The 26,428-nt window shown below is 35.1% G+C and overlaps 2 protein-coding genes across 2 annotated transcripts; both read right to left on the reverse strand.

Moving 5' to 3' along the window:
* Window positions 1–9,002: 9,002 nt before the first annotated feature.
* On the reverse strand, window positions 9,003–10,067 carry LOC119071296 (L-xylulose reductase-like). The gene is made up of 4 exons (XM_037176170.1): window positions 9,987–10,067; window positions 9,660–9,912; window positions 9,477–9,582; window positions 9,003–9,420 (listed from the first exon to the last, which is right to left on the reverse strand). The coding sequence occupies exons 1-4, from the start codon at window positions 10,048–10,050 to the stop codon at window positions 9,082–9,084; spliced, it is 762 nt and encodes a 253-aa protein (XP_037032065.1). The 5' UTR covers window positions 10,051–10,067; the 3' UTR covers window positions 9,003–9,081.
* Window positions 10,068–12,346: 2,279 nt separating this feature from the next.
* LOC119071302 lies at window positions 12,347–13,364 on the reverse strand. The gene is made up of 2 exons (XM_037176180.1): window positions 12,992–13,364; window positions 12,347–12,930 (listed from the first exon to the last, which is right to left on the reverse strand). The coding sequence occupies exons 1-2, from the start codon at window positions 13,215–13,217 to the stop codon at window positions 12,431–12,433; spliced, it is 726 nt and encodes a 241-aa protein (XP_037032075.1). The 5' UTR covers window positions 13,218–13,364; the 3' UTR covers window positions 12,347–12,430.
* Window positions 13,365–26,428: the final 13,064 nt, after the last annotated feature.

The following is a 26,428-nucleotide window of genomic DNA, read 5'->3' on the forward strand; positions in this document are numbered from 1 at the left end:
ACTAATATTTATTTTGAAAGCAATTTAAATGGCATGTGCCCCGACAACATAGCATCGCATTAAACTGCATATTCACACAATAGATATACATGATAATGTAAACAGATTTTCCATATTACCCACAGTCGAAACAAGAAAATCTTTTTTTTTTCGTCTGTTCTGTTTCAAAAATACCAACTTTTTGAATAGGAAAAGTTTTTAAATGAAAACCAAACGGTTTCATGGTTAAAAACATTGAAACAACTCTCTCCCTCCCCCGATTAGTCGAAAACGTTCCACTTGGCATTATACACATATAACATTATCGCTTTTAATCCGTAAAAGCTATAATTTTCTTCTTTGTTCGAAAAATAGTTGGCCGGAAAATTGAATCCATCCTTCTTATGGAACTGTTTTCTGTTTTGGTAATGCGATACAACAACGAAGTATATAGATAAAAGCAAACAATGACCGACAGACACACATATATAGACTGTATGAATGAATACAGGAGGATGAAATGTTAAAGGAAATTGTCTCTGAAAAAATGTAGAATGCTATTATATATACGCATTACGTTGTAAGTGATGAATAACAAATATGTCTCGCATTACTACTGCAAAGCATGCGATCCAAATGATACGCTTCGGATTAATTCAATTGAATCTGTCTTCCTCCTCACATTTAACATGATGTCGATATTATGCGATCGTGCGTGCTTCAAAAAAAATAAAATAAAATAAAGGAAGTGTTGTTGAGCGCGTAATATGCGTTTAGAAGAATATGCATGCTGTAGCTGTATGTTGAAATTTGATGGAGCGAATGTTTCTTTATTTAAAAGAAAATGAACCAAAACTGTATTGAGAAGACAAAAGCATAGAGGTAGACTGCCGACAAAAGTGTACCCAAATTGTAACGACGAATCTTCGTTTTTTATTATTATTTATCGAATTAATTAAGGGCTTTTCTCTAATCGTTGTCAGTATATATATTTTGGTCTCCCCATTTTTATTATCTTCTCTTCTTTGGGAACATGAAATACGCATTTTTGTTTGCCATCATAAAGCGAAAATACATGGAGCTAACAGTAGTATAGAAGAATATTTTTTTTTGTATTGTATTCGGATGTGTATGCTTTGCTTATACACCCGTGTGGTAAAACTATATTCCGCTTAAACGAAATATACATCCCATTACAAAGAAACCTAACTGAATGCCTCATGGGTATATTAAAGATTTATGTCGTCTTGAGGGAGTTCCTTTATTGATTTATCAACATGCGTTATTGCGTATGCAATATATATGTAATACATTGCACAGTTAATGGACTGAATGTAGTGCTATTTTTCCCTTTAACGATAAAAATAGATAAAAAGAAAGAAACACCATTTTTTTCCACATTTCTGGTGTGCTGTGCCAAACATATGGGCTTTACTGGTTCGATGTGAAATGAGATTGGCCTTTTTTCTTAGCTAATTGACCTTTACATCGTTGGGATGCCGAGGTTAATATTGCAAAAGTGTTGGTGGTTATACGAGAATCACATATTTTTATAAACTTTTCATGCTGCTGTGTAAATTGTAACGTTTCTTCGAATATTTCACTGCTTAAATAAGGTTCAAATATCGGATTTATCGACGATTCTAAATATTATTGAAGTGACGTAAATTTTGTACATACCCATCCGTATCCAGAATCAAAAATCGCTTATTAATTTAATAATTAGATTAACAGTGTCGTTTTGAACGGAAAACTTCATTACACTATGGTAGAATGTTCGAGTGCATATAAATTTCTATATGAATATCATGGAACACCTAATCGAGAACTGATATCCTAGAAAAACTAATTGACAAGGACAACCGTTTTATGTTTGTAAAGGATTTTGAAATTCATCAAAAAATTAAACAATACTGTGAAAGTAATTCATTAGGTAACAGTTTTGCAAACTCACAAGAGGGTTCTTGAGCAACAAGTTTCGGTAACTGTCCTTTCGACAAGTGTAGAGTTGGCATATTCGAGTCGAAGGTCTACTTTTGTGGAAAAAGAGTTGCCGAAGCTGCTTCGGAAGCAAGTTGCTCAAATACACACGAGAAATACACACGAGTATCACAAAGTTGTTGCCGAAGTAATGAAATACTTAACAGCATCCAATGTTTTCTGGCTTACTACCAACCCCATGCAAAAAAGAAAAAAATGAAGAAAATTTACCGTAAATAGTTCATGTTGTGTCAATCATTATAGAAGGTGAAACCCTTTATGAAAAACTATCGCCTTCATTTCGTGTCAACATAAGATCCTATATCTCTTGTTAGTTGTTTCTTTTTCTTCATACTAACCGGAATATATATTGTCCATTTTCTTAACCATTTAGAGACAACAAGCACATCACGAATAAAGTTGTCGAATCTTTTACTTCTTTTGATGAAATAATTTTAACCAGTTAAATCTTTTACTTCCTTGCTTTAACCGTAAGGTTTGGTATATATGAAGGCACAAATCAGAGTTCACCGCTTATTTTTATTGTTGTTGTCACTAACAAATGAATGAGCCGTTTGCACACCCCTTAGAGACAACAAGCACATCAAGAATAAAGTTGTCGAATCTGTTACTTCTTTTGATGAAATAATTTTAACCAGTTATAGTAGATTACAGCAGATCCTATGTAAATGAGTAAAACGAGACAGAAGATATGTGTGGCTTGAACCTTTATAACAGAACATCGTTCCATGTGTGCGATGTTTGTGGCGTGTGAGCCGAAGGCGAACCGCCTAATTTCGCACACATGTATTACTCATTCACATAGGCTCTTCGGTACTGTTCTTTAATGTGTAGTCATCCTGTGCGTTGTATTTACATTGTCTAAGATGAAAACTACGAAACAATTTTGCATAAAAGCAGCATTTCGGAACCTTTCCACTTCTAAACATTTTGCACTAAAATTTCATTTTCATTTAGTAGGATCGGTCGTGCCTGCCATTTCGGCGATACTTATTTGACTTCTTTATTGTTGTCATTCTCAGTTTCAGTGAAATTTTTTTGATTTTGTTGTTTCAAATTGTAAATTCAGTGGTGATTTTAGTGTTTAGTGTAATTGTATCGATGGCACGTGTACCAAAAAATTGTTTTGCCTGTGTAAATTCCAATTTATATCGTGGTTTGTAAGAAGTGAAAACATAAACAAAATCATCGAAAAATTTCCGACCAGTGCATGTAAATGATCGCGCAAAGCTTGTAAATCATCGAAAAGTCTAACATGTAAGTTTTATTTACATTCTCATCGCAGAAAATGTAAATACAACGCACAGGATGCCTTTGGGTCGGGCTGTAACACCCCACTTATCAAATACACAACTTGGAACCTCGGAAGTGATATACTATTACTTCCTTGCTTTAACCATAAGGTTTGATATATATGAAGGCACAAATCAGAGTTCACCGCTTATTTTTATTCACGCCGTAAGTGCGGTCGAAATTCAAAATGGAAAGTGCGGAGGTCTTTATAACGTAGCGTCATTTTCATACAATGAAGCGTTAAAATCTATTTTTCGGTTCACTTTTTCATCGAATCGTTTACTTAAAATTTGAATTTTAGGCACACTTACGGCGTGAATTGTTGTTGTCACCAAGGTTCTGAAAGAACAGATTAAGACACCCACGAGGGCGGCTGACACACAAATTTTGACAAATAGATGCTATTTATTGAACATACTCATTACAGATTGTTTGAAATGTCAACTTGATAAAAACCATTTTTTTTTCTTCAAGTTGACACTTCAAACAATCTGTTATGAGTATGTTCAATAAATAGTATCTATTTGTCAAAATTTGTGTGTCACCGCCTTCGTGATCAACTCAGATGTGTCTTAACCTGTTCTTTCAGAACCTTGGTTGTCACTAACAAATGAAAGAGCCGTTTGCACACTCCTTAGAGACAACAAGCACATCACGAATAAAGTTGTCGAATCTTTTACTTCTTTTGATGAAATAATTTTAACCAGTTAAATCTTTTACTTCCTTGCTTTAACCATGAGGTTTAGTATGCATGAAGGCACAAATCAGAGTTCATCGCTTATTTTTATTGTTGTTGTCACTAACAAATGAAAGAGCCGTTTGCACACCCCTTTCGTTGTTTGGGAACTTCCTACGTCTCGAATGGAACACATAATTCATCAGGTTTCCTGTTATGCTCTTGCTTGAAGAGGTAATAAATATTATACACGTATGACAATGCGGTCGAGGCTTGCCGAGACGGCTTGTCATACGTGCATATTCTTTTTTATCGCATAAGCGAAAACGAGACAACAAGATATGCGAATGACACTTTGACAATTTACAGAAGTATAATGTTTGTTTATATATCCTAGGAGAATAATTTTTTCGGGGAATCACACCGCGTATGCGATAAAGTTTTTATTTTTTCTAACACATCAATAGTACATTTTCTACCTTGGTGTATATTTCGAGAATAACTTCGTATGTACAATTGTATATAACGAGCGCCAGCGAGTGTATATACAATTGTACATAAGAAGTGATTCGAGAAATATACACCAAGGTAGAACAATGTTTTATCTCCTGCAAGCTGATATTTCATACATTAGCGAAATAACCACAAAAATTTGGATTTAAAATTAATTAATTAAGCGACAGTTGATTTAAAACGCATTCACAACAAAAAAAAACATCATACAGAGAATCCTTTATTTACTTACTCACACACATATACTATCCACCTCAACATTTCGTTCAAATAACATCATTCCGACTACTCTGATTATTTGATCGATGTAGAAGTGACTAACGAACCACTACCGACACCAATTGCATCTCGTTATGTGATTTGTTGGCGTAGTGGTCAGCATGTTTGGTTGATATGCTGCTGGTCCCGTGTTCGCTTCCGCCGTTCGGCGTTTTTTTTTTCAAATATGTAGATGGAAAGTAAATTTACCCTAGGTGGGTTATGTGTGAATTATCCAATCGTATAGGCTGTGGTTATGTATGTGTTTGTGTTTATATGTAGAAACGCGTAATGTATGAAATATCAGCTTGCAGGAGATAAAATTAATTGCAAATCAATAACGCATTATGTTCTCATTCTGTGCAGTTTCTTGTTTCTATTGCTAATTGTAATCATTATCTTACTTAATAACGACATATGACAAATGTTGTGCACATAAATAGCCGACTGAACATTGCACCCAATAAGCAAATTGTTTATGTGCATCCTGAAGCTATCAATTAATTGAATATAATTGAATATCTCTGCGCACAGTCTTTTTACAATACAAATCTAATTGAAAATGGAACACATATACACAGTCATTCTACCTCAGTTAATTCTAAAAGAATTAAAATAGATCGTGACGATTATTGACCACAGATCCAGATAACTCTGTTCACTGAACTTTGATTTATGGTCCATAAAATATTCAAACCTAATTACAAGTATAGTTTCTTATCTTAATTGAAATCGTTTTGGTTTATATAATTCGAATCGAAATCGGATGTTAAATCTAATGTTATTGAATATGAAGCGTAGCTGTGAAAATAATAACAACATTCGGATCGAGATACCATTTTTAACTGCATCATCTCAATTGTAGCAAAATCAATTTTACAAATTTGCATTCCAAGTCAGTTCAGTGTAAAGTTCTTGAAGGTAGCATTACATTAACAGGTTGTTTATGGCATGTGTGATGTAATATAAAATGCTCTTTATGTGAGCTGTAGTATTCTATCATTGTCGATGACAACACGTTCCTTTCAGCAACAACCAAAAAAATAAATAATAGGAAAACCACCCTTCCATTTACAATTGCTTCTTATACGATTTGATGTAACACTAACTTACTATGTATGTACGTATGTACATTAAAGCAATACATCTCCTCTGAGACAAGGAATAACCCTCGATATTTCAAATGGAAAAGTAAAATTTCCATAAAGTTAGCATTATAATAATACAAACTGTCTGAGAAGAAATACACATTATAATGGGGGGTAGATAAAACATAAATACCAAAGAATTTTTTTTTTTTCGTCTTTCAATCTATGAATAGGAAGGATCATAGGAAAAGTGTTTTCCAATTTTTTTTTGTTAAGCAAATATATATACATCCTAACGCTAAAAGTGACTCAATTTCCCATATAAGCCCAGTGTAAAACCCATTGTTGGATAAAGATAGATAAACAAACGCGCAAGAAGTATATATTTCGAATATTTCGACATTCCTTTATATCCGTAAAACCAAATCCGTTGTAATGTTCAGTATGATAAACAATATTTTTCCTTCCTCCTTTTGTTTACAAATATTTTCCTTTATAATTTATGAAATCTATCAATGCAGTGACAGAAGGAGTGGAGTTTTGTTGTCGTACGCTGTCGTGACAGCTCAATCAAAATCAAAAATTTCATTTAAATGTTACGTTATGATCTAGGAGGATGTTTGTAGGAACGGATAAAGTTATATACCTAAATCTCTCACAGTGTTGTAAAGATAAACAAAAGAATTTATGATGATTTTCTCGTTATAATGTTAATCGTTTTTATTATTGTATATAGAGGTATTAGTATAGGCATTACATTTGACGTGTTTGATACGCTCTGCACGCTGTTGAGATTTAATTTTGAATCAAACAATTTGTAATTAATTTCTTTCGTAGGAACGTCGTGTCTTCTGGAAGTATAACAGAATTGAGATGAAATTGGAAACGATATACTCAGCGGTCCCACTAAAATTTTCGTGTCCTATCGCAGGACGTGTGGGACATTGTTTTAAGGTTTATTAATGAAAATAACGGACATTCCAACTAAGGTCCAAAATAGTTATTTATGCCACTGCAAACTTTAGATGCCTCTGTGGCATAAAATATTGTATTTGACCGAATGCAAAGTATTATGCTCACTATACAACAAACGGCCTATTTTAAATTCGTCTTTGTTCGCTGGATTGCAGCTGTTAGAGCTACATGTGCCTTAATTAATTCACTTATTTCCACGGTTCCGTTAGAATTTACACACGGCAGAGTAAAGTAAACCAGGCAGGAGTGCTTTATTTGACTAGGGACCTGAATAATCTAGTAGTTTTATTTTTATGCGAGTAAAACTTTTTAATTTATGTCAGTGTTCATTTGAGTTCATTTTTATGCAGTGTATAAGAGACCTAATTTAACGTTTCAAAAATGAACCGCTTCTGCCTGGTCTATTTTACTCTGCCGTGAATTTACAGCTTTGCTCAAACATTTGTTACTGTCAGTCAACAACTTTTCCGCCACATTTAACGTTGCCAATTCCTGACCAATCGATCTATCGATTTCCCTTATCTTGTCTTCCTTCGCTTTTTTGTGCTTATGTTTACAATCAGCTCTTTCGCCCTGCTGCTTTTTTTCTACTACTTTTCAGCTTAGAATTTTTGAAGGTCTAAACAAACCTGATAGTTTGTGACAAAGTGACAGCAAACGATCAGTTATGGGAATATTTATAACACCCTTACTTATATGCATTAATACCATCTTTGACTGGCTGTTGTTCCTTGTATCGACTCTTTATTTTGCAGAAGGTTTGTGCTAAATACAGCATTTGCGTGGCTCAAACAAAAACACGCTTTTGCCAGTCGTGAAATATAATATAATGTCCAAGAATATCTCTGATAATCTAAGCCAATAATCATATGAAGTTAGGTCGAAAATTATTTTAATTTACTTTTAGAGCTCAAAATCCGCTTGATTGTTACTTAATTAAAATTCCTGAAGTGCCCTACGTAGGACAGTAGGACAAGTAGGACAAATTTCGAAAAAGTATGACAAAGTAGGAAAGTAGGACACTGTGGGAGCGCTGTATACTACAAAATAACATGTCTCCTACATATCACTGCGATATCTATCTGCAGTGATTTTAATATCAAGAAATTTCCAGAGAAAATATTCAATCTGAGTGGTTACAATCGAACATTTGTAAGTAGCTGTAACTTTACATTAATTTAAATAAAAGAAAGAAAATACATCAAATTCCCGATTCCATTAAACAGCAGTCCCACTCAATCGCACGACAGCAAAGAAAATGGAAAAGGTTACACATTATCTGATAAATTTCAACAAAAATCTTTGCAGAAAGCAAAGTGCACGACAATATTTGATCATAATCCCAGAATTTATTCTTGCAAGTGCATCACATGAATTTATTCTCTTCATTAAGTCTTCGTCGAAAACAGCATGCATACCGCACCTCAATTGCACATGAATTGAATGAGATTTATATGCAAACTGAACTCAGATGCTTCCAAGTGCATATCGGATCACTTTAATGGGTTTACAGTGAAATTAGTTTATATAGACAGATAGCTGTACGGTGTACATAATATCTACCACCAATATTATAATGTGCTTATTTGCATGCAAACGTGAATTCAAAACCATAGATACACTTCATAATGTATATATATAACACACACATGGTGTATACGAGATGTATATATATGCGGAAAAGACAATATAAATGAAATATGTCTCCTGTAATATACCTCTGTTCATCCTGATGGAACAATGTTGCTTCTACTGATTCAATCTATCGAATAAATAATATTCCAATTCACAGTAAATTTTTGCTGCAGACGTTAATGCATTTGTATGGTAGGTATATGTATGTTCTATCAACTGTAGTATTCATTTTCGGTTTTCATATCTATTGTTTAAAATAAAAACTACCAGAACAGTCGCATCAATGTGTCTCATATTGCTCTGACTGTTTCGACGTTGAGAGCAATTTTTATCAATTGAAAAATTATATGGATGTGGCTTATTCGAGGAAAGCTTTTACGTTATTGTTTAGTTTCCGTTCAAACTATAAATGTGAATACTAGGATGTTTTCATTATCTTGCTTTTTTTTAAATTGATGCGTATGAAATGTCCCGAAATGTGCTCAAGTTAATTGAAAACAATACAAACAACAGTCATGTTCTTGCGCTGCAACCATATCGCTATTCAAAAAATCATTTCAAATTTTCAAGATGAAAAACTGGAAAAACTATTTATAATTGTTGTCATTGATAATTCAAACTTATAATCGCTTTTACATCGTTCAGAAATGCTTTGCCCATTTTCTATGTAATCGAAGCACCAGCATCTATGCTCACTTCCTCGCCGGTAATCATTGCTGATAGGGGGCTCATTAAATAGAATATCAAGTCTATTACTTCGTCTGGACTAATGAATCGTTTGAAAAGATTTTTAGCCAAAGTGCTATGCACAGCCTCTGCCATATGCTTTCCAAATGAAGTATCCGGAGCTAAAGATGGTACGTCGATGACACTGGGAGCTATTGAATTTACTCGAATGTTATGTGGACTCAGTTCAATAGCCATCATTCGTGTCATGTGGGAGACCGCTGCTTTACTGCTGCTGTAAATACTCACGCCTGGTAAAGATGCGATTCTACTTGCCTTCATGAAACCATTTTAAATTAATGTTGGTTGTTTGAACGTTAATTTTTGCTTACCAAAGATGATATGTTTATTATTGCTCCACCATTTTTACTTTCAATCATACCTTTCGCCACGGCCTGACTAACCACAACCAGCGCTTTTAAGTTAACATCGACGGTTCTTAAAAAGTTTGTTAGTTTTTCTTAGTAATCGACGTCTTCTGTTACCGTTCCACCATCTCTTATCTTCCTTTATACCTGTTCAACACGTCAATCGTCATTTCCATAAAGGATTGAGAAAAGTAAACTCCAGCATTGTTAACCAAAAAATCTAACGGCCCGAACGATTCAACGACCAATTTGGTTTTTTCCAAATCAGTCACATCCAAATGCACTGCCGTAATTTTGGGAAAATTCTTTCGCAAATCATCGACTAGCTCTTGTTCTTTTTCTACAGTGTAAACGATTGCACCATCTTCATAGAACCGTTTCACTGTTTGTCTTCCCAGACCTTATTTTTGTTTGAATTTCAAAAAACAAATAAAATTTTAACAATAAATTCAATTTGGCAATTAAAAATCAGACCTCGCCCTCCACCAGTTACTAAAACTTTCTTTCCTGCGAATGAAACGGCTTGCGATAATGGCATCGTTACGATTGAAAAGGTACAAATCGACTGCAGAAATTACAATTGCTTTGTATGCGATATTGCGATATGCTGATAAAAACAAGTCAAATTTTATTTTTACATTTTTATGGTACTTTCGCTTGACTACAAAGCGATTTCATCGATCGTTTACCGGTTATCTGTCAGAAGATTATTTTATCGGATCACCTACCTAAACCTTTGATACTATTTTCCAAATATAGCACTAAGAAAAGCAATGATTTAAATGATGGTTGTAAAAACTCCTTTTCGTTTCACAAAATTCGCTTTATTGCTGAGCGGTTTCGTAAACTAACTACGAACTTAAAACGACACTCAGCAATTAGATATAGGAAAAAATTTGAATATTACTCAAAACTAAAAAAAAAGAAAAAACCGATATGCAAGCCTGCACTTTGACCTTCACCCATATCAGATATCGGTACTACTCCCGAAATTTAATTGTCTGTGGTCATGTTTGTCTTTCTAACAAGTCAAACAATTAAGTCGATATGGAAAGGTTCAGAAAGTAGCTAAGGTGTTTTTCGGAGCTTCGTTGACCGCACTTATGAAAGGTGAGGACGATGTGAGACCTATAGCGGTTGGGATTGTTTGGAGACGTTTGACTAATCGTGATACTCCTGCTTTTTCCAAAAGGTTTTGTAGATAGAAAAAGTCGGTAGTTAGAAAGGAAAACTCTTGCATGCAAAAAATGTTAATCAATTTTTTTTTCAGGAACATTCCTTAATAATTACAAGGTTTTCCAAAACTTTTTTTTTGTTTAATAAACGTGGCTCGTGAAATTGTGAATTTTCTTTTGTTCTTCAAATTTGTTTTATCAACAAATGGCTGTACGACAACTCCTCTCGTTCAATTACATGAACCGAAAGTAGGATGTACTTTCAACTTCCGACTCAAAGTAATGTGGAACGTTAATGTAGGTAAAATAAAAATAGCTAAAATAAAAGACCATAAAAAAAATTTGAATTTCCGTTCCTCGTAATTTAATTTCACTGTTCTACGGTACATCATCAATATTCCCATCATGTGTAAATGAAAAAAAAGGCAAAAGAAAACTAATTTTCCATTAGATGTTATAGGTACAATTTGAGTATACCAACTATTTTGCATAATTGAATTTGTTTAGAACTTATAATGCTTCAGGGGATGGAGAAATAAAGCATAAAATTCACATAATAATTGTGATAGAACTTGCAAAGACGAATAATTAAATTTTATAGGCTCAATCACCATATAATTTAATTATTAATAAAGTGCTTTTAAGAGCACAGCATATTTAATAATTAGAAATGCTTACTACTATGTATGAACTTTACCACCAGTTTATTGACACAACGTTTATAGTTTTCCATAATTTTCCTAATGTTGCGGTATGCAAGAACATGAGTCATCTTGAAACTTTGTTAATTGACACAAATTTTAACTTTTCAATTATATCGACGATTTTCTCTAATGTCGAATGAGTAACTCTTTGCGAGCAATAGAGTAGTTGTTCGAGAAAATACAATTTAGCCTAAAACCTGAAGCTTTATCCAAGTTAAGTAAGACATGGAGATAGAATAGAAGTCCAAATAACTCTTCAGGCTCTCTAGAGTCTAGATATTCCGATTTCTAATTCTTCTTCGACTTCTTTAATGTATAAAAAACGGCTAGACATCTACAACCACGACAAAAATAAGAGGTGAGTTGTGGGCTGTCTTATAGTAAGACTGAAGAAGTAAAAGATTTTCCATCAACAATGCTAGACAGTTAAACAAAAGTCTCCTTATTTTTCTCGACGATTTTTCTCAATCAATCAATCAAATCGATATCTGTTACTATCACTAATAGATTTTGGAAAATCCAGATTTGTTCAATAATACAAAGTTGATCTCTGAGCATTACGCAGGCTCAAGAATTACTTATGAGTTATGGTTCCTCGAGAATCAAGAACTTGTACATATCCTGAGCTTACACGTCCTTTAAGGAACCGTTTTTTTAGTATTTCAGTAATCCTTCAGAGCCGTTCTTGGCTTAGTTCCATTATTATTGATTAACCAGTGAAACTACACAAACTGGCGATTGTAGTTTGAACAACAGATTCGAATAACAAGATCATACGAAAACATAGCGAAACTCAGCACAATTACAATTACCTATTGTACTACAATTACTTATGGACAATCAAATTCAGTAACGATTTGCTTTCGTATTAACAATTTAGCAATAATTATGGATATGGATAATGGACAAAAACGTCATTGGAACGTACGATGTAATGAAAAGCGTTTGATTGAATGATACTCCCAACTATTTATTTCACGAATAAAAGTAAACATTCACTAATCAACTCAAAGAGTTAAAGCTGGTACAACCAGGATATTTAGTGATCATAATAATTAGGACGAAAATATGTATGGTATGCCACGAATTCCATCATAATCAATTTCGTGTCATCCTCATCCACCACGATGCAATTTTTAAAATCGCTGATCTCTCGTTGAACTCTGCAAGGCAATTTAACCGTCATTGAGCCCTGTGGTGGCTCGGACTTACCGGTAATGCCAGCTTGCAGCAAGTAGGAGGTGAACGACTGAACCATAGGGTGTGTTTTCGGTAGGTCTTCAAACAGCAACTCAGGCGTGTACAAAGCAAGAGGCCACGTGTACGTCACAGTCACCGAGGCTCCATCATCCGACAATTTAAATTTGAAGTCGTGGGTACCAGAAAACGGAGCCATTACGACAACAACAAAGTCAAGCTTTTTCTCATGATCCGCATGCATATAAGTGACAATCGGTGGGTTCTTGATCGTAACTGAAGGGCGATGTTGTACTGCAGATGACTCTTTACGGTCCATGTTTTGCGATGATCCGGTTTGCACTGGTAATGAAAAATTGCAATTTTTTATAAATTTTGTACCGATAGGAAGAAGATGTCTTACAATTCCGGCCAAATTTTGCTTTCGTCGTACGAAAATGAGTCGCAAACACTTTAGGAGAGACGCTTTGAAAGATATGCCACTTCTCTCGAACGAAATCAGCAGTCATTGATTCACTGATTTTTCCTTCCTCAAACAGGCGATTTAATTCTCGCTGTTCTTCGCCAGGTGGTTTCGTTTTCCATATTTTGTATGGATAACCAGTATCAACCGTAAATTTCTTTTGCATTTTCCTGTTCAATTAGATGTGATGAACGAACAGTTGTACAAATTGCGTCAAAAATATCTGATATCGAAGAACGAAATGCAAGCCGTTTCTTAGTTTTCACAAATTGAATTGAATAAAAAAGTCTAAGGCGACTTTGATTGTTTGTATCGGTAGAACGTATTTCATTCCATACCGGGCATTTCTTATAAAAGTTTCCAACTTTTTTCTCAGATTTTTTCTCTTATGAAAAACGCTATACCTACCTGTCACCGCAAAAGTGAACAGCTCCATTCGATTAGTATGCGATTAGTATGCGATTAGTAAAATGAATTTTTGTTGTGAGTTAGTTGGCGGACAAATTTTTTTCATCAAGTAAATATTCGGATACACGTTTTTTCCGATTTCGATACAGGACTTTTTGTTATGCGATATGAGTATTCGATTACCTAAGAATGTTGCATTGAGGTACAGTACTGAGATACCGGCATGTTTCATTGGGATACAGTATTTGTAACCGAGATACCGGTATGTTTCATTGAGACACAGTATTTGTAACTGAGATACCTGCATGTTTCATTGGGTACAGTATTTGTAACCGAGATACCGGCATGTTTCATTGGGATACAGTATTTGTAACCGAGATACCGACATGTTTCTTTGTGATACAAGTATTTGTAACTGATATACCGGCATGTTTCATTGTGATACAGTATTTGTAACTGAGATACCAGCATGTTTCACTGTGATACAGTATTTGTAACTGAGATACCAGCATGTTTCACTGTGATACAGTATTTGTAACTGAGATACCAGCATATTTCATTTGGATACAGTATTTGCAACCGAGATACCGACATGGTTCATTGGGATACAAGTATTTGTATCTGAGATACCGGCATGTTTCATTGGGATACAGTATTTGTAACTGAGATACCGGCATGGTTCATTGGGATAAAGTATTTGTAACCGAGATACCGGCATGTTTCTTTGGGATACAAGTATTTGTAACTGAGATACCGGCATGTTTCATTGGGATACAATAATTTGTAACCGAGATACCGGCATGTTTTGTTGAGATACAGTATTTGTAACCGAGATACCGGCATGTTTCTTTGGGATATAAGTATTTGTAACTAAGATACCGGCATGTTTCATTGGGATACAGTATTTGTAACTGAGATACCAGCATGTTTCACTGGGATACAGTATTTGTAGCCGAGATACCGACATGGTTCATTGAGATACAGTATTTGTAACCGAGATACCGGCATGTTTCATTGAGATTCAGTATTTGTAAATGAGATACCGACATGGTTCATTGAGATACAGTATTTGTAACCGAGATACCGGCATGTTTCATTGAGATTCAGTATTTGTAACTGAGATACCGAGATGGTTCATTGAGATACAGTATTTGTAACAGAGATACCGGCATGTTTCTCTGGGATACAATAATTTGTAACCGAGATACCGGCATGTTTCATTGGTATACAGTATTTGTAACTGAGATACCGAGATGGTTCATTGAGATACAGTATTTGTAACCGAGATACCGACATGGTTCATTGAGATACAGTATTTGTAACAGAGATACCGGCATGTTTCTCTGGGATACAAGTATTTGTAACCGAGATACCGACATGGTTCATTGAGATACAGTATTTGTAACAGATATACCGGCATGTTTCATTGAGATTCAGTATTTGTAACTGAGATACCGACATGGTTCATTGAGATACAGTATTTGTAACTGAGATACCGCCATGTTTCACTGGGATACAGTATTTGTAACCGAGATACCGACATGGTTCTTTGGGATACAAGTATTTGTAACTGAGATACCGGCATGTTTCACTGTGATACAGTATTTGTAACCGAGATACCGACATGGTTCATTGAGATACAGTATTTGTAACAGATATACCGGCATGTTTCATTGAGATTCAGTATTTGTAACTGAGATACCGACATGGTTCATTGAGATACAGTATTTGTAACTGAGATACCGGCATGTTTCACTGGGATACAGTATTTGTAACCGAGATACCGACATGGTTCATTGAGATACAGTATTTGTAACAGAGATACCGGCATGTTTCTCTGGGATACAAGTATTTGTAACTGAGATACCCGCATGTTTCACTGGGATACAGTATTTGTAACCGAGATACCGACATGGTTCATTGAGATACAGTATTTGTAACCGAGATACCGGCATGTTTCATTGGGATACAGTATTTGTACCTGAGATACCGAGATGGTTCATTGAGATACAGTATTTGTAACCGAGATACCGACATGGTTCATTGGGATACAAGTATTTGTAACCGATATCCCGCATGTTTCATTGAGATACAGTATTTGTAACCGAGATACCGGCATGTTTCACTGGGATACAGTATTTGTAACCGAGATACCGACATGGTTCATTGAGATACAGTATTTGTAACAGAGATACCGGCATGTTTCTCTGGGATACAAGTATTTGTAACTGAGATACCGGCATGTTTCACTGGGATACAGTATTTGTAACCGAGATACCGACATGGTTCATTGAGATACAGTATTTGTAACCGAGATACCGGCATGTTTCATTGGGATACAAGTATTTGTAAGCGATATCCCGCATGTTTCATTGAGATACAGTATTTGTAACCGAGATACCGGCATGTTTCACTGGGAGACAGTATTTGTAACCGAGATACCGACATGGTTCATTGAGATACAGTATTTGTAACAGAGATACCGGCATGTTTCACTGGGATACAGTATTTGTAACCGAGATACCGACATGGTTCATTGAGATACAGTATTTGTAACAGAGATACCGGCATGTTTCTCTGGGATACAAGTATTTGTAACTGAGATACCGGCAAGTTTCACTGGGATACAGTATTTGTAACCGAGATACCGACATGGTTCATTGAGATACAGTATTTGTAACCGAGATACCGGCATGTTTCATTGGGATACAAGTATTTGTAAGCGATATCCCGCATGTTTCATTGAGATACAGTATTTGTAACCGAGATACCGGCATGTTTCATTGGGATACAGTATTTGTAACTGAGATACCGAGATGGTTCATTGAGATACAGTATTTGTAACCGAAATACCGACATGGTTCATTGGGATACAAGTATTTGTAAGCGATATCCCGCATGTTTCATTGAGATACAGTATTTGTAACCGAGATACCGGCATGTTTCACTGGTATACAGTATTTGTAACCGAGATACCGACATGGTTCATTGAGATACAGTATTTGTAACAGAGATACAGGCATGTTTCTCTGGGATACAAGTATTTGTAACTGAGATACCGGCATGTTTCACTGGGATACAGTATTTGTAACCGAGATACCGACATGGTTCATTGAGATACAGTATTTGTAAACGAGATACCGGCATGTTTTTTTGGGATACAAGTATTTGTAACCGAGATACCGGCATGTTTCATTAAGATACAGTATTTGTAACCGATATACCGGCATGTTTCATTGGAATACAAATATTTGTAACTGAGATACCGGCATGTTTCATTTGGATACATTATTCGAAGTAAACAAATAGAAAATGCACTCCAAACTAAAGCTTATAAAAAGATTTGTCGAAAATCAGGTTGCCTTTGAGTTTCCTACAGTTATCAATTGTCTACTTTTTTGTATTTAAGTTTCATTTCGCAATAACGCAGACCGGTTACCGTAAATTTTGTGAAAAAATGTATTTTACAAACGACGAGAGACGCATTTTGGTATTTTTAAGAATAGATGAAAAGCTCAGCTTCCGGAAAGTCTCCGACAGATTCCATCAAATGTTTCCAAACAGACCCAAGCCTTCGCACGCAGGCATTGCAAAATTGTTTCGGAAGTTTCGTAACACGGCAAGTGTGTTCAACAGACCAAAACCGGGTCGACCAAGGTCTGAAACACATGAGGATAATGAGATACTCGTTCTGGCAAGCGTTGATATGAACATGCAACAAAGCCTGAGAGAAGTTTCATTGGAAACTGGAATGAGCATAACATCTGTGTGGCGTGTTCTACGCCGACATAAATTTCACCCGTACGGGGTTTTTCTAACACAAGAATTGAAAGAATCCGACTACGGCCACCGGCATGATTTTTGCGAGAAGATGGATATGAAAATGCGGGATCCTGATTGGTTGAAGAAAGTATGCTTTTCTGACGAAAGCACCTTTCATCTAACCGGATACGTTAACCGGCACAATTGTCGCTACTGGAGCACAGAGAACCCGCACGTCTTTCGAGAGGAACACACCCAATTTCCGGTGAAAAAGAATGTGTGGGCTGGCATACTTGGCGACGATATCATTGGGCCCTTTTACATCGAAGGTAACTTGACCGGACCCAAATATCTCGAATTGCTCGAAAATGAGATTGTGCCTGCGATGCGACAATCGGCAGCCAATCAAAATTTCCGGTGGAATGATGTATACTTTCAGCAGGACGGAGCGCCACCGCACTACTCACTCGTTGTTCGGCAATATTTACACTCAGTGTTTAACAACAGATGGATTGGACGGATGGGGCCAATAAAATGGCCAGCGAGATCACCTGATCTGACCCCACTGGACTATTTCCTTTGGGGCTACTTAAAAGACAGAGTGTTTCGCACTCGCCCTGAATCGCTGGAAGAAATGTGTGATCGTATTTCCGAGTATTGCCTAGTTCCGGACGCCGATATGTTCCAAAGTGTAAGAGAATCGTTTGAAGAGAGAGTTATTTTGTGTCTACATGAAGAGGGTAAACAATTCGAGCATTTGCTCTAAGATCATTCGTGACTTGCTCATTCTAAAAAAAATATTTTTACTGTTGTGTTGGACCGAAGAGTTGTGTTTTTATTGACATTTAATTTATTGAACTGAAATCGGCAAAAATTGTATTTAAAAGATTATAAATGAAGCTGTGAACTTAACTACACAATGATGAGTAAACTTTAAACCAAAATTTATAATTTGTTATAACCTCTAAAAACAATGATGACAAAAGCTCATAAAAACCAAATCCTAATGCTAAAATGTTCGGCCAACTTTCCAACCCGGTCGTAATTGTCACATCAAAACAAGAAAATAAACAAACAGTGCCGTGAACCGTTGTTGTAAATGTTCTGTGTGCGTGTGGCCAAATTCAACATCAAAACCGGTACATTTTGGGAGCCCCAAACCGCGATGCAATCGAATAGCACTGATGAGAAGTAATAATTTGGTGTCAACACTTCATCTGATCAAATTTGATGTTTGCGTTCATTCTTTTCAGGAACAATGAGGACCTACCCGTTTCAACATCTGTTACAACAACAACCGACCATGGGAAATGCACATTACTTGAAATTTAATTGAATAATTTTTGTTTGTTGAAAAAATAAATTTTTTTTGATAGAATACTCATGTCACTTTAAGTCTTTGCATGTGACAATTTTTTGACAACTCGATGATGTGTGTGGGTGTGTGTGTGTGTGTGTGTTGGTATAATTGGTACACTTTCTTTGTAATGAGTGTGTTCACCTAAGTATAGTACATTTCGTTCACAAAACTCAGACATGAGAAAAAGTTGGAAACTTTTTTAGGAAAGTCCCGGTATAAGGACGAGCAAATGACACGAGCAGACTCGTAGACTGTTTCATTGATGACAAGTTATTTACATTAAGTTAATTAACTCTGATAGTCTTCAGAATTCTCGCTTTTAACCTTTCACTGACGGCAAGGATAAATATCGGATCAATTCCAATTGTCATTTGGAATCATTTTGTGTGCAAGTGGAGTGTATAATCTTATAAAATGAAGTATAGGACATAGGGCACTGACTGTTCATAATAAGCATAACTAACTCCTTGTTAAGTCTAATCTTTTCTTACTGGATTTTATGGTTATTCCAGTTTTTGTATCCAATGGTTAAACTTAATACTACAAGTTACAGAGCCAGCTAGGTAACTGCGCATAATAAAAGAGTAAACAGTTCCATGATTCAGATTCAAAATTTACGTTCCCATTGAAAATTTGTCATGCAAAAATTTGCTTTTTTTGAACTTTACTTTTATTTTCCGCATTTCAGATTTCCCTACTCTTTGAGAACACAAAAGAACAAAACTCAAACACAAATACTTTGCCTTGCAGTCACACACATATTTGTGGCTCAACTAAAGGGTCTCGTTTATGTGCGATTTAACAAGCGTATTATAACGATTTCACTTTTGTGTGCACGCTGAGTAAGGGTATTTTATGCCTTTGGATGAGGAGTGAGTGTTGTTTGAGACGAAATTTTCCATACTTTTTTTCCATCTTGTGTTTGATGTAAATGCTTGTGAGCAAGTATTTATACAGAAAAGCCACAAATTCCCTTTTGAATAGTTGTTTGCTGACTGCTGAGCATAGGATAATATAATTTTTGAAAAGAATTTTTTCTTGGAAATATTTGGTCAAACCAACTTGGAGACATTTGGGAGTTATAAAAATGTAGCCAGCCAATTTTTTTTCTATTTCATTTTAATTTGTTACATACACTCTTCAGGGGAATCTCAGAAGTTTTGTTTCATGCAAATTATGAAACAAAACTTCCGACATACATACCATCTGTTGTTCGACCCCAAATACTGTATGTGACTGTATTACTGTAGTGTATGAGTTCAACAGTACATCTATAGATTAAGATTGGCTCGTTCGGTATGTGTTTTTGATGTAGATGGAAGCACGGGGTTTCGGTGGGTTTTGAAATTAAGTTTCTCCATGTTGCCCAAGGTTCTGAAAGAACAGGTTAAGACAACTCTGAGTTGATCACGAAGGCGGTGACACACAATTGCGTCTACGGCTGCGAATTTTGTATATAAAATGGAACTTAACAAAAACAAAATTCAGAATTTTCGAGAAAAATATTTTCTTTAAGTTGATTTCTCACAACTATCTGTTTATAAAATTTGGTGTCACCAGCCTTCGTGGTTGTCTTAAGAGGAATCGCCACTTGGCTAAATTGTAGCCTACATTTCTGCGTTTTTTATTATTTGATCGGCGATATCTTTAAAAAGAGAAAGTTTTTCAAAAATGTGGAACCAATATTTTCTGTAAAAGTATATTAGCTTTAAATGAAATAGTAGATTACATTGGATGCTGCGGAGGTAGTTCATTACATGAGGGATCAATTTTGTGATACGAGCCGAACTCACAAGTGTGGTTTTAAGCAACAAGCTTTGGAAACTGTTATTTTGACAAGTGTAGAGTTTGCATATCCGAGCCGAAGGCGAGGTATGCAACTACACGAGTCAAAATAACCGTTTCCAAAGCGAGTTGCTTAAAACCACACATTCCGAGTGTAATGAACTACCAAGCAGCATCCAATGTATGCTGTTTTATTGCCTATTCACCCGGAATATTGTTGTTACGAGTACATTTTTCCACCCAAGGACCTGCCAGTTCAAAACCAAAAGTGTTCAAGAAGACACTAGCAGATTCTTGAATACCATAAGATTATTCTAAATTAATGTATAATTTTATAACATTTATGTCGCGCTATTTCATTCACTGCCAGACTAATAATAAACATAAAAAATACCGATAGCACAAAACCAACAAAAAAATCTGTTGTTTGAAACGATTATAAACGAATCTAGTCTGCTCATGAAATCGGCTCACACTTCTTCATAATATTAATAGACTGTTATGATCAGAGCGAGAGATCCGAAGACTAGTTAATTTAACTTGCCTTGGGGTACTGGTCAAAATATTGCTTTCTCTTTCAACGTGTTACGTTGAGAGCGAGAGGACCGAAGACCAGTTTATTATAAGTTGCCTTGGGGTACTTGTCAAAATATTTCTATCTCTTTCATCATAACACTCTATCCCGAAAGCATCACTGGCAACACTACTGTTTTGATGACATGTTGACAAACTACTTCGGCTGTTTTGTTTTTGTGAAGTGCTAGATTCATATTTTGCGTAATATTTGTCGATTTTGGTGGTGTTACAATAAATTTTGCTGTGAAGTGAAGTGAATACACGATAATAAAGACAAAAGGGTTGATTGTTTTTGAAAATAAGTGAAAAATGCAAAAATTAAAATTGTTTGGCCATAGGTGTTCGTCGAAGTTGAAAAAATTGAAATTATTGATATAGACAAAATGGCCGTCACTTATTTTTGTGTGTTTTTTTTTTAAGTTTTTAATGAATTTGCTTAGATTGGTGTGCACTTAATTCAAATGACAAAGTTTGTGATATTAAAACTAAAATAACATCGCGAGTATTGTTTCGATTTCAGTGCTAATGAATATTTCATGTGATACATTTTTGCTGGTAAGTAATGAAATTCTGCTGGTATGTAATGAAAATCTACTGATATGTAATGAATTTTCATATGAATATTCCTTCACTTGTGATGTAATGAAAAAGTTCTCACATGAAACGATCGCTTTCCGTGGGTGGGAAATGTACGTGTAACAACAATATTCCGGGTGGATAGGCAATAAAATATTTTTTTAGCCATAGGTTTTATGTGCACCGAGAAAATCGTGCAGATTACCCAAATTTGCATAATCTGCACGATTTTCTCGGAGCACATAAAACTATAGCTAAAAAATATATTTTTCATTTAAAGCTAACATACTTTTACAGAAAATAATGGTTCCACATTTTTGAAAAACGTTTTCTTTTTAAAGATATCGCCGATCAAATAATAAAAAACGCAGAAATGTAGGCGACAATTTAGCCAAGTGGTGATTCCTCTTAACCTGTTCTTTCAGAACTTTGATGTTGCCCACATTGCAATGTCAAATATATGTGCAAAGTCTTTAATTTGTACTAGGTGAAGTCCTTTTTCACCAAGCAATCTGCGTAACCTCCGAATTGAAATATTTTTAAATTGTCAACAACGTGTGGCAACGTATAAAAAACAAAAATCAGAACCCACCAGAAACCGGTGGCGATCCACTTGTCAACGGACGATACATAAACATATTCCTTAATCTATTAAGGGGGAGCGATTTTTTTTTTAAATTTTTCAACTTTTACGAACGTGGACTCCTACAGGTTACGAAAAACGACAGATATGTTTTTCAATTTTTTTTTTAAAGTGCCAAACCGGAGGAGAAGAATTTTCAAGCTTCGTGTCAACACGTCGACCCTGTAACGTTTAATTTTCTGCATTTTTCTACCCAATTGTAAAGTAATTAGCCAAGGCTTTTCATATTAATTTCCACAATTTAATATCTAATTTTATCTATTTACACATTCCATTACGGCATGTGCCACGTCAAAATAACAAATTAAAACCACCACAAAACAACGTTGATGAGCAATAATTCATGTGTACGAAATTCGTAATCAGAAACCCTGTTTGAATTTATAAACATTGCAGTACGTAAATCATTAATTAATATTCATAACTTGTTGTACTGTATGTGTATGTGCTTAAAGCATTGCATGTACATAATCAATGTGCAATGATTTAACGTTTTTGTGTGTACTACCCTCTACTACTCTCTACGTTTTGGATTTGTTTTTGTTATTAGCAGCTCTCTGGAAACAGCTACACATCATATACAAATCTTAAGTTGAATCAATGAAGTAGTAGATTCTAGGATGGAATTATATTTGTATCAAGGATCGTTGATTGATTTTTTTAATACGAAGAATAATAGTTATATTTTTACTCAATAATTCTGTCATTCGACAATATTAATATGCACATGTAGCCGTGCATCAGCTTCCCGAAACACACTAAAATAGTTCATTGTTCCTTGTATGTACAATATCTTGATTATTTATCCCTTTAGCTCCTGATACTTAAAGTAAAGTTTCTTCAAGTCATGCATAATATTTACCTTCCAAAAACATATAACAAGCATCGTAATGTACACTAGACAAGTGTACGGCAAAGATTGTGAAGTGTGAGAGCGAACTATCTTTTTAAACGTAAATTGCTGTAAGAAATTATATTCTGCCGGAAGGATGCCTTTGCTCAATATTGTTCGTTAAAATAAAGACCAAAAATCACTTACGATGGCTTTGCATGAATATCCATTCACACAATATATTCGCAGGGAGTCATGTTCACGAAATTTCGTTCAAATTATTTTCCTTTCTTCATATTCTGTGCTTTTAGCCATACTGATTGTACACATTTTACTTTCACTCGTGTACGCTTTAGCAAACTTTTCGCTTCAGTTTGTAGTCGAGTTGACTTTAGAATTATTTTTATAATCTAACTTTTGGTGTCAGCTCTGAGTTCTTGTGTTATATTCTTCTGGTGTCTATTTATTAATTTCTTCACTACCAAGATCGTTGAGGGGAGCTTTTCACTGCTATTTCGTCAAAGTTTATTAAAACGATAAATTACAAAGTTCTACTTACACTGCACATCCTGACTAAACTTAATACATATCTGCAGTTGAAAGGTCTCTTCGCCTTCTGTGTCTTTGTTTGAGTTTATCAAGCTGCACTAATTACGATGATTATTTGAGTTTCTTTCTCAAATAATTTTTTTTTGTTTTTCCGGTGCGCTTAGCATAGCTATATCCGCTTTCCATTGTTTGATTTGTGATATTAGCGTTAGCAGCAATATTGCTGTTCTTGTCAAACAATACAATAAGAATAAGTTGTCGAAGTACAAAATCGACGGTCTTGGGAAAAATGTTGCCTCTTTATTACGGAAAAGTTAAACCCAAAGTTAACTGTTTGTAAGGAAAATGTGGAATTGTTCAGACACGTTGTACATTTACGGAATCGATATTGTTTTCGGCGATATTTATGAATGTTGAAAATGGGGAATGATTTGTATGAAAAATTAATGGTAGAGAGGCAATCTGAATGTTGATTAGATTATGCTTCAATGAAATTAACTCTTGAAATAATATAAAATCGAATCTTTAGATCCAATATTACAATTCTGTAAATATTGGTACAATGGAATTAAGTCAAACAAAAAGATAAAACGTTTTTAAGAAACAATGTCAAAGTTTTATCAAATTCGTTTACCAATAGGGTCCATAGCATAAAAATATTTCGAAGAATAATAGAATGATGAGCTTTGCACCAGTGATTAGTATATTTGTACATAGATTTTGGAAGCGATTACTAGTATAGCACCTACAAAACCTCTCCGCTAGAGTGATGATTATATACGCAATACTTACCACTGCAGTGGAATGTGAGGTATGGTTGTAAATCTGAAATCAATCTCTGTCAAGTCAACCGGACCTGTAAACATAACATCGAAAGTTGCGAAACATTAATGAATGCACGTGTCTGTCGATTTCTCCTGAACGCACTCATTATTTTTGTCAAAATAATATGAATCCGTTTTTAGAATCGTTATGTCCTCCGAGGTGACATTAGACTACACCTGGGTAGTTTATATTCATTACGAAATATCACTTCCCGAATTTTTTAGAGTATAGATCTAAGAATTATGCAACTGTCGAGGCTGCTCTATTCTACTAGAATGTAGCTGTGTGCTTAAAACATTCTTCCCTCGGCCTCAGAGGTAGTAATCGTAATTCATCCAGTTCGTCAGTTGTTCTCCACAAGCAAAGGCTTGTCCTCTACATCCGCCATATGGACATACATATGGATTTTTATTGTGCGCAAAATTTTTGAAACGCAAATAATTTTTGTGGAATTCGAGGTTTTATATAAAAATGTTACCTTTTATTTTCTTCCTACGCTATATACAAAATCAACAAAAGTTCTTAGTTGGAATATGAACCGTTCGTATAGTAGAGACACTATGAAAGCTCAAAACGTAAAGTTAGCTCTGTACATTTTGAACATACATTGTAAACACACAATCAAATAAGGAATTATAGGGCATCTTCATTGATGGCTGGAAGTGGAATGTTTCATTTTATAAAATAAATGTTCGAGTGTTTGAGTATACATTTCATTCGCTTAACGTTGTTTTTAGACCCGTACGAAGTACTGGGGTCTTATAGGTTTACGCATACGTTTGAAACACGTCGAATTGGACTCCCTGAGTAAGGGGAAACCTATTGTGGTTGTCTAGAGATGCCAAATCGGTGAAAAAAAAATGTCCGTCTGTCCGTCTGTCTGTCTGCACGATAACTTTAGTAAAACGCATCCGATTTTGAAAATTCTTCTTTTTCCCGTTTGGTAATGTCAAAAGACAGGCTAAGTTCGAAGATGAGTGATTTTGGATCGACCCCTCTCGAGCTGTGGCCCAATAAGTGCCTAAGTGTTTTTCGACGATATCCTCCGGACAATTAAACGTTACACTTGTAAGTGATACGTCAAAAAAAAGGTATTTACAATACCGATCGACAAAAAAAGGACAAAAAGAATATACAGACATGTAGAGCTATATAATAGCAAATTCATTTGTGGAATGTTTATTTATAGTGAAATATAGGTAAATATAGCGGTATATAGCTGTTTAAATAGGAATTTATGAAATTTGACTTCGTACGGGGCTGTCTATATTGCCTCCGGCAATTTATTTGTTGATGATAGCAAGGCAAAGAGTGGATAATGCAAGTGATTTTAAAGCGCGAATAGCTATTCAGCAGAGAAGAAAATGAAGTAAGAGAAATGAAGAGTTTCACAATAAAGGCTTTTGATACGAATAGGTGTTTCGTACGGGTCGGCGTTAGCTATGTTTTGATTGCATTTTGATGATGATTTTCATGGGAACAGAATCTATGTGCTGACTTAGCGGTATTTGCGACACATTTTTTTTCTGCCAGATTTTTATTAAATTTTGTAGAGTTCCATCTTCTTTACATTCACACCATCGAAATCACTCCAAAAGGTATTCGGAATTACATGCCGCTCCGGTACAAATTATATAATGCTGTGACTATAACAAAAATATCATATTTAGATGAAGATGAAGAGGAGGCGTGGATAATTTGGTACAAGGTGCTAAAACAACGCTACGTCAAGGGAAAAGGGAAAATTACTTTGATGACAAGGCTAATAAATATTTGTAGCATTAAATTTGCTTCGTGTGCCAAATTACCAGATATACCCAAATAACTTTAATCATCAACTTTTTTCTCTGGTATTTCCATCTCTGCAATCATTCGACTACCTTCGGTGTTGCGCAAAGGAAATAACCAATTAACGATGTAAAATTCTTATTTTAGATTTATCTAATCATCCGGCCCATTACGATATTATTGCATTTATGAGAGATAATTATTGATTAACTTATTGACATTAACATTTGAATTGCGTTTCAATCATAAGATACCGTGTGAGAAAATAGCAAA

The sequence above is a fragment of the Bradysia coprophila genome (assembly GCF_014529535.1).
Source record: "Bradysia coprophila strain Holo2 chromosome IV unlocalized genomic scaffold, BU_Bcop_v1 contig_144, whole genome shotgun sequence".
Classification (NCBI taxonomy): Eukaryota; Metazoa; Arthropoda; class Insecta; order Diptera; family Sciaridae; genus Bradysia; species Bradysia coprophila.

Bases quoted from the DNA above. Each gene is read 5' to 3' on its own strand.
- LOC119071296 (XM_037176170.1), bottom strand. From the start codon at position 10,050: ATGCCATTATCGCAAGCCGTTTCATTCGCAGGAAAGAAAGTTTTAGTA. The intron at 9,583-9,659 runs GTATAAAGGAAG...AAACTTTTTAAG, and splicing joins ACGATTGACGTGTTGAACAG to AACCGTCGATGTTAACTTAA. The intron at 9,421-9,476 runs GTAAGCAAAAAT...GGTTTCATGAAG, and splicing joins TAATAAACATATCATCTTTG to GCAAGTAGAATCGCATCTTT.
- LOC119071302 (XM_037176180.1), bottom strand. From the start codon at position 13,217: ATGCAAAAGAAATTTACGGTTGATACTGGTTATCCATACAAAATATGG. The intron at 12,931-12,991 runs GTAAGACATCTT...TTTCATTACCAG, and splicing joins AGCAAAATTTGGCCGGAATT to TGCAAACCGGATCATCGCAA.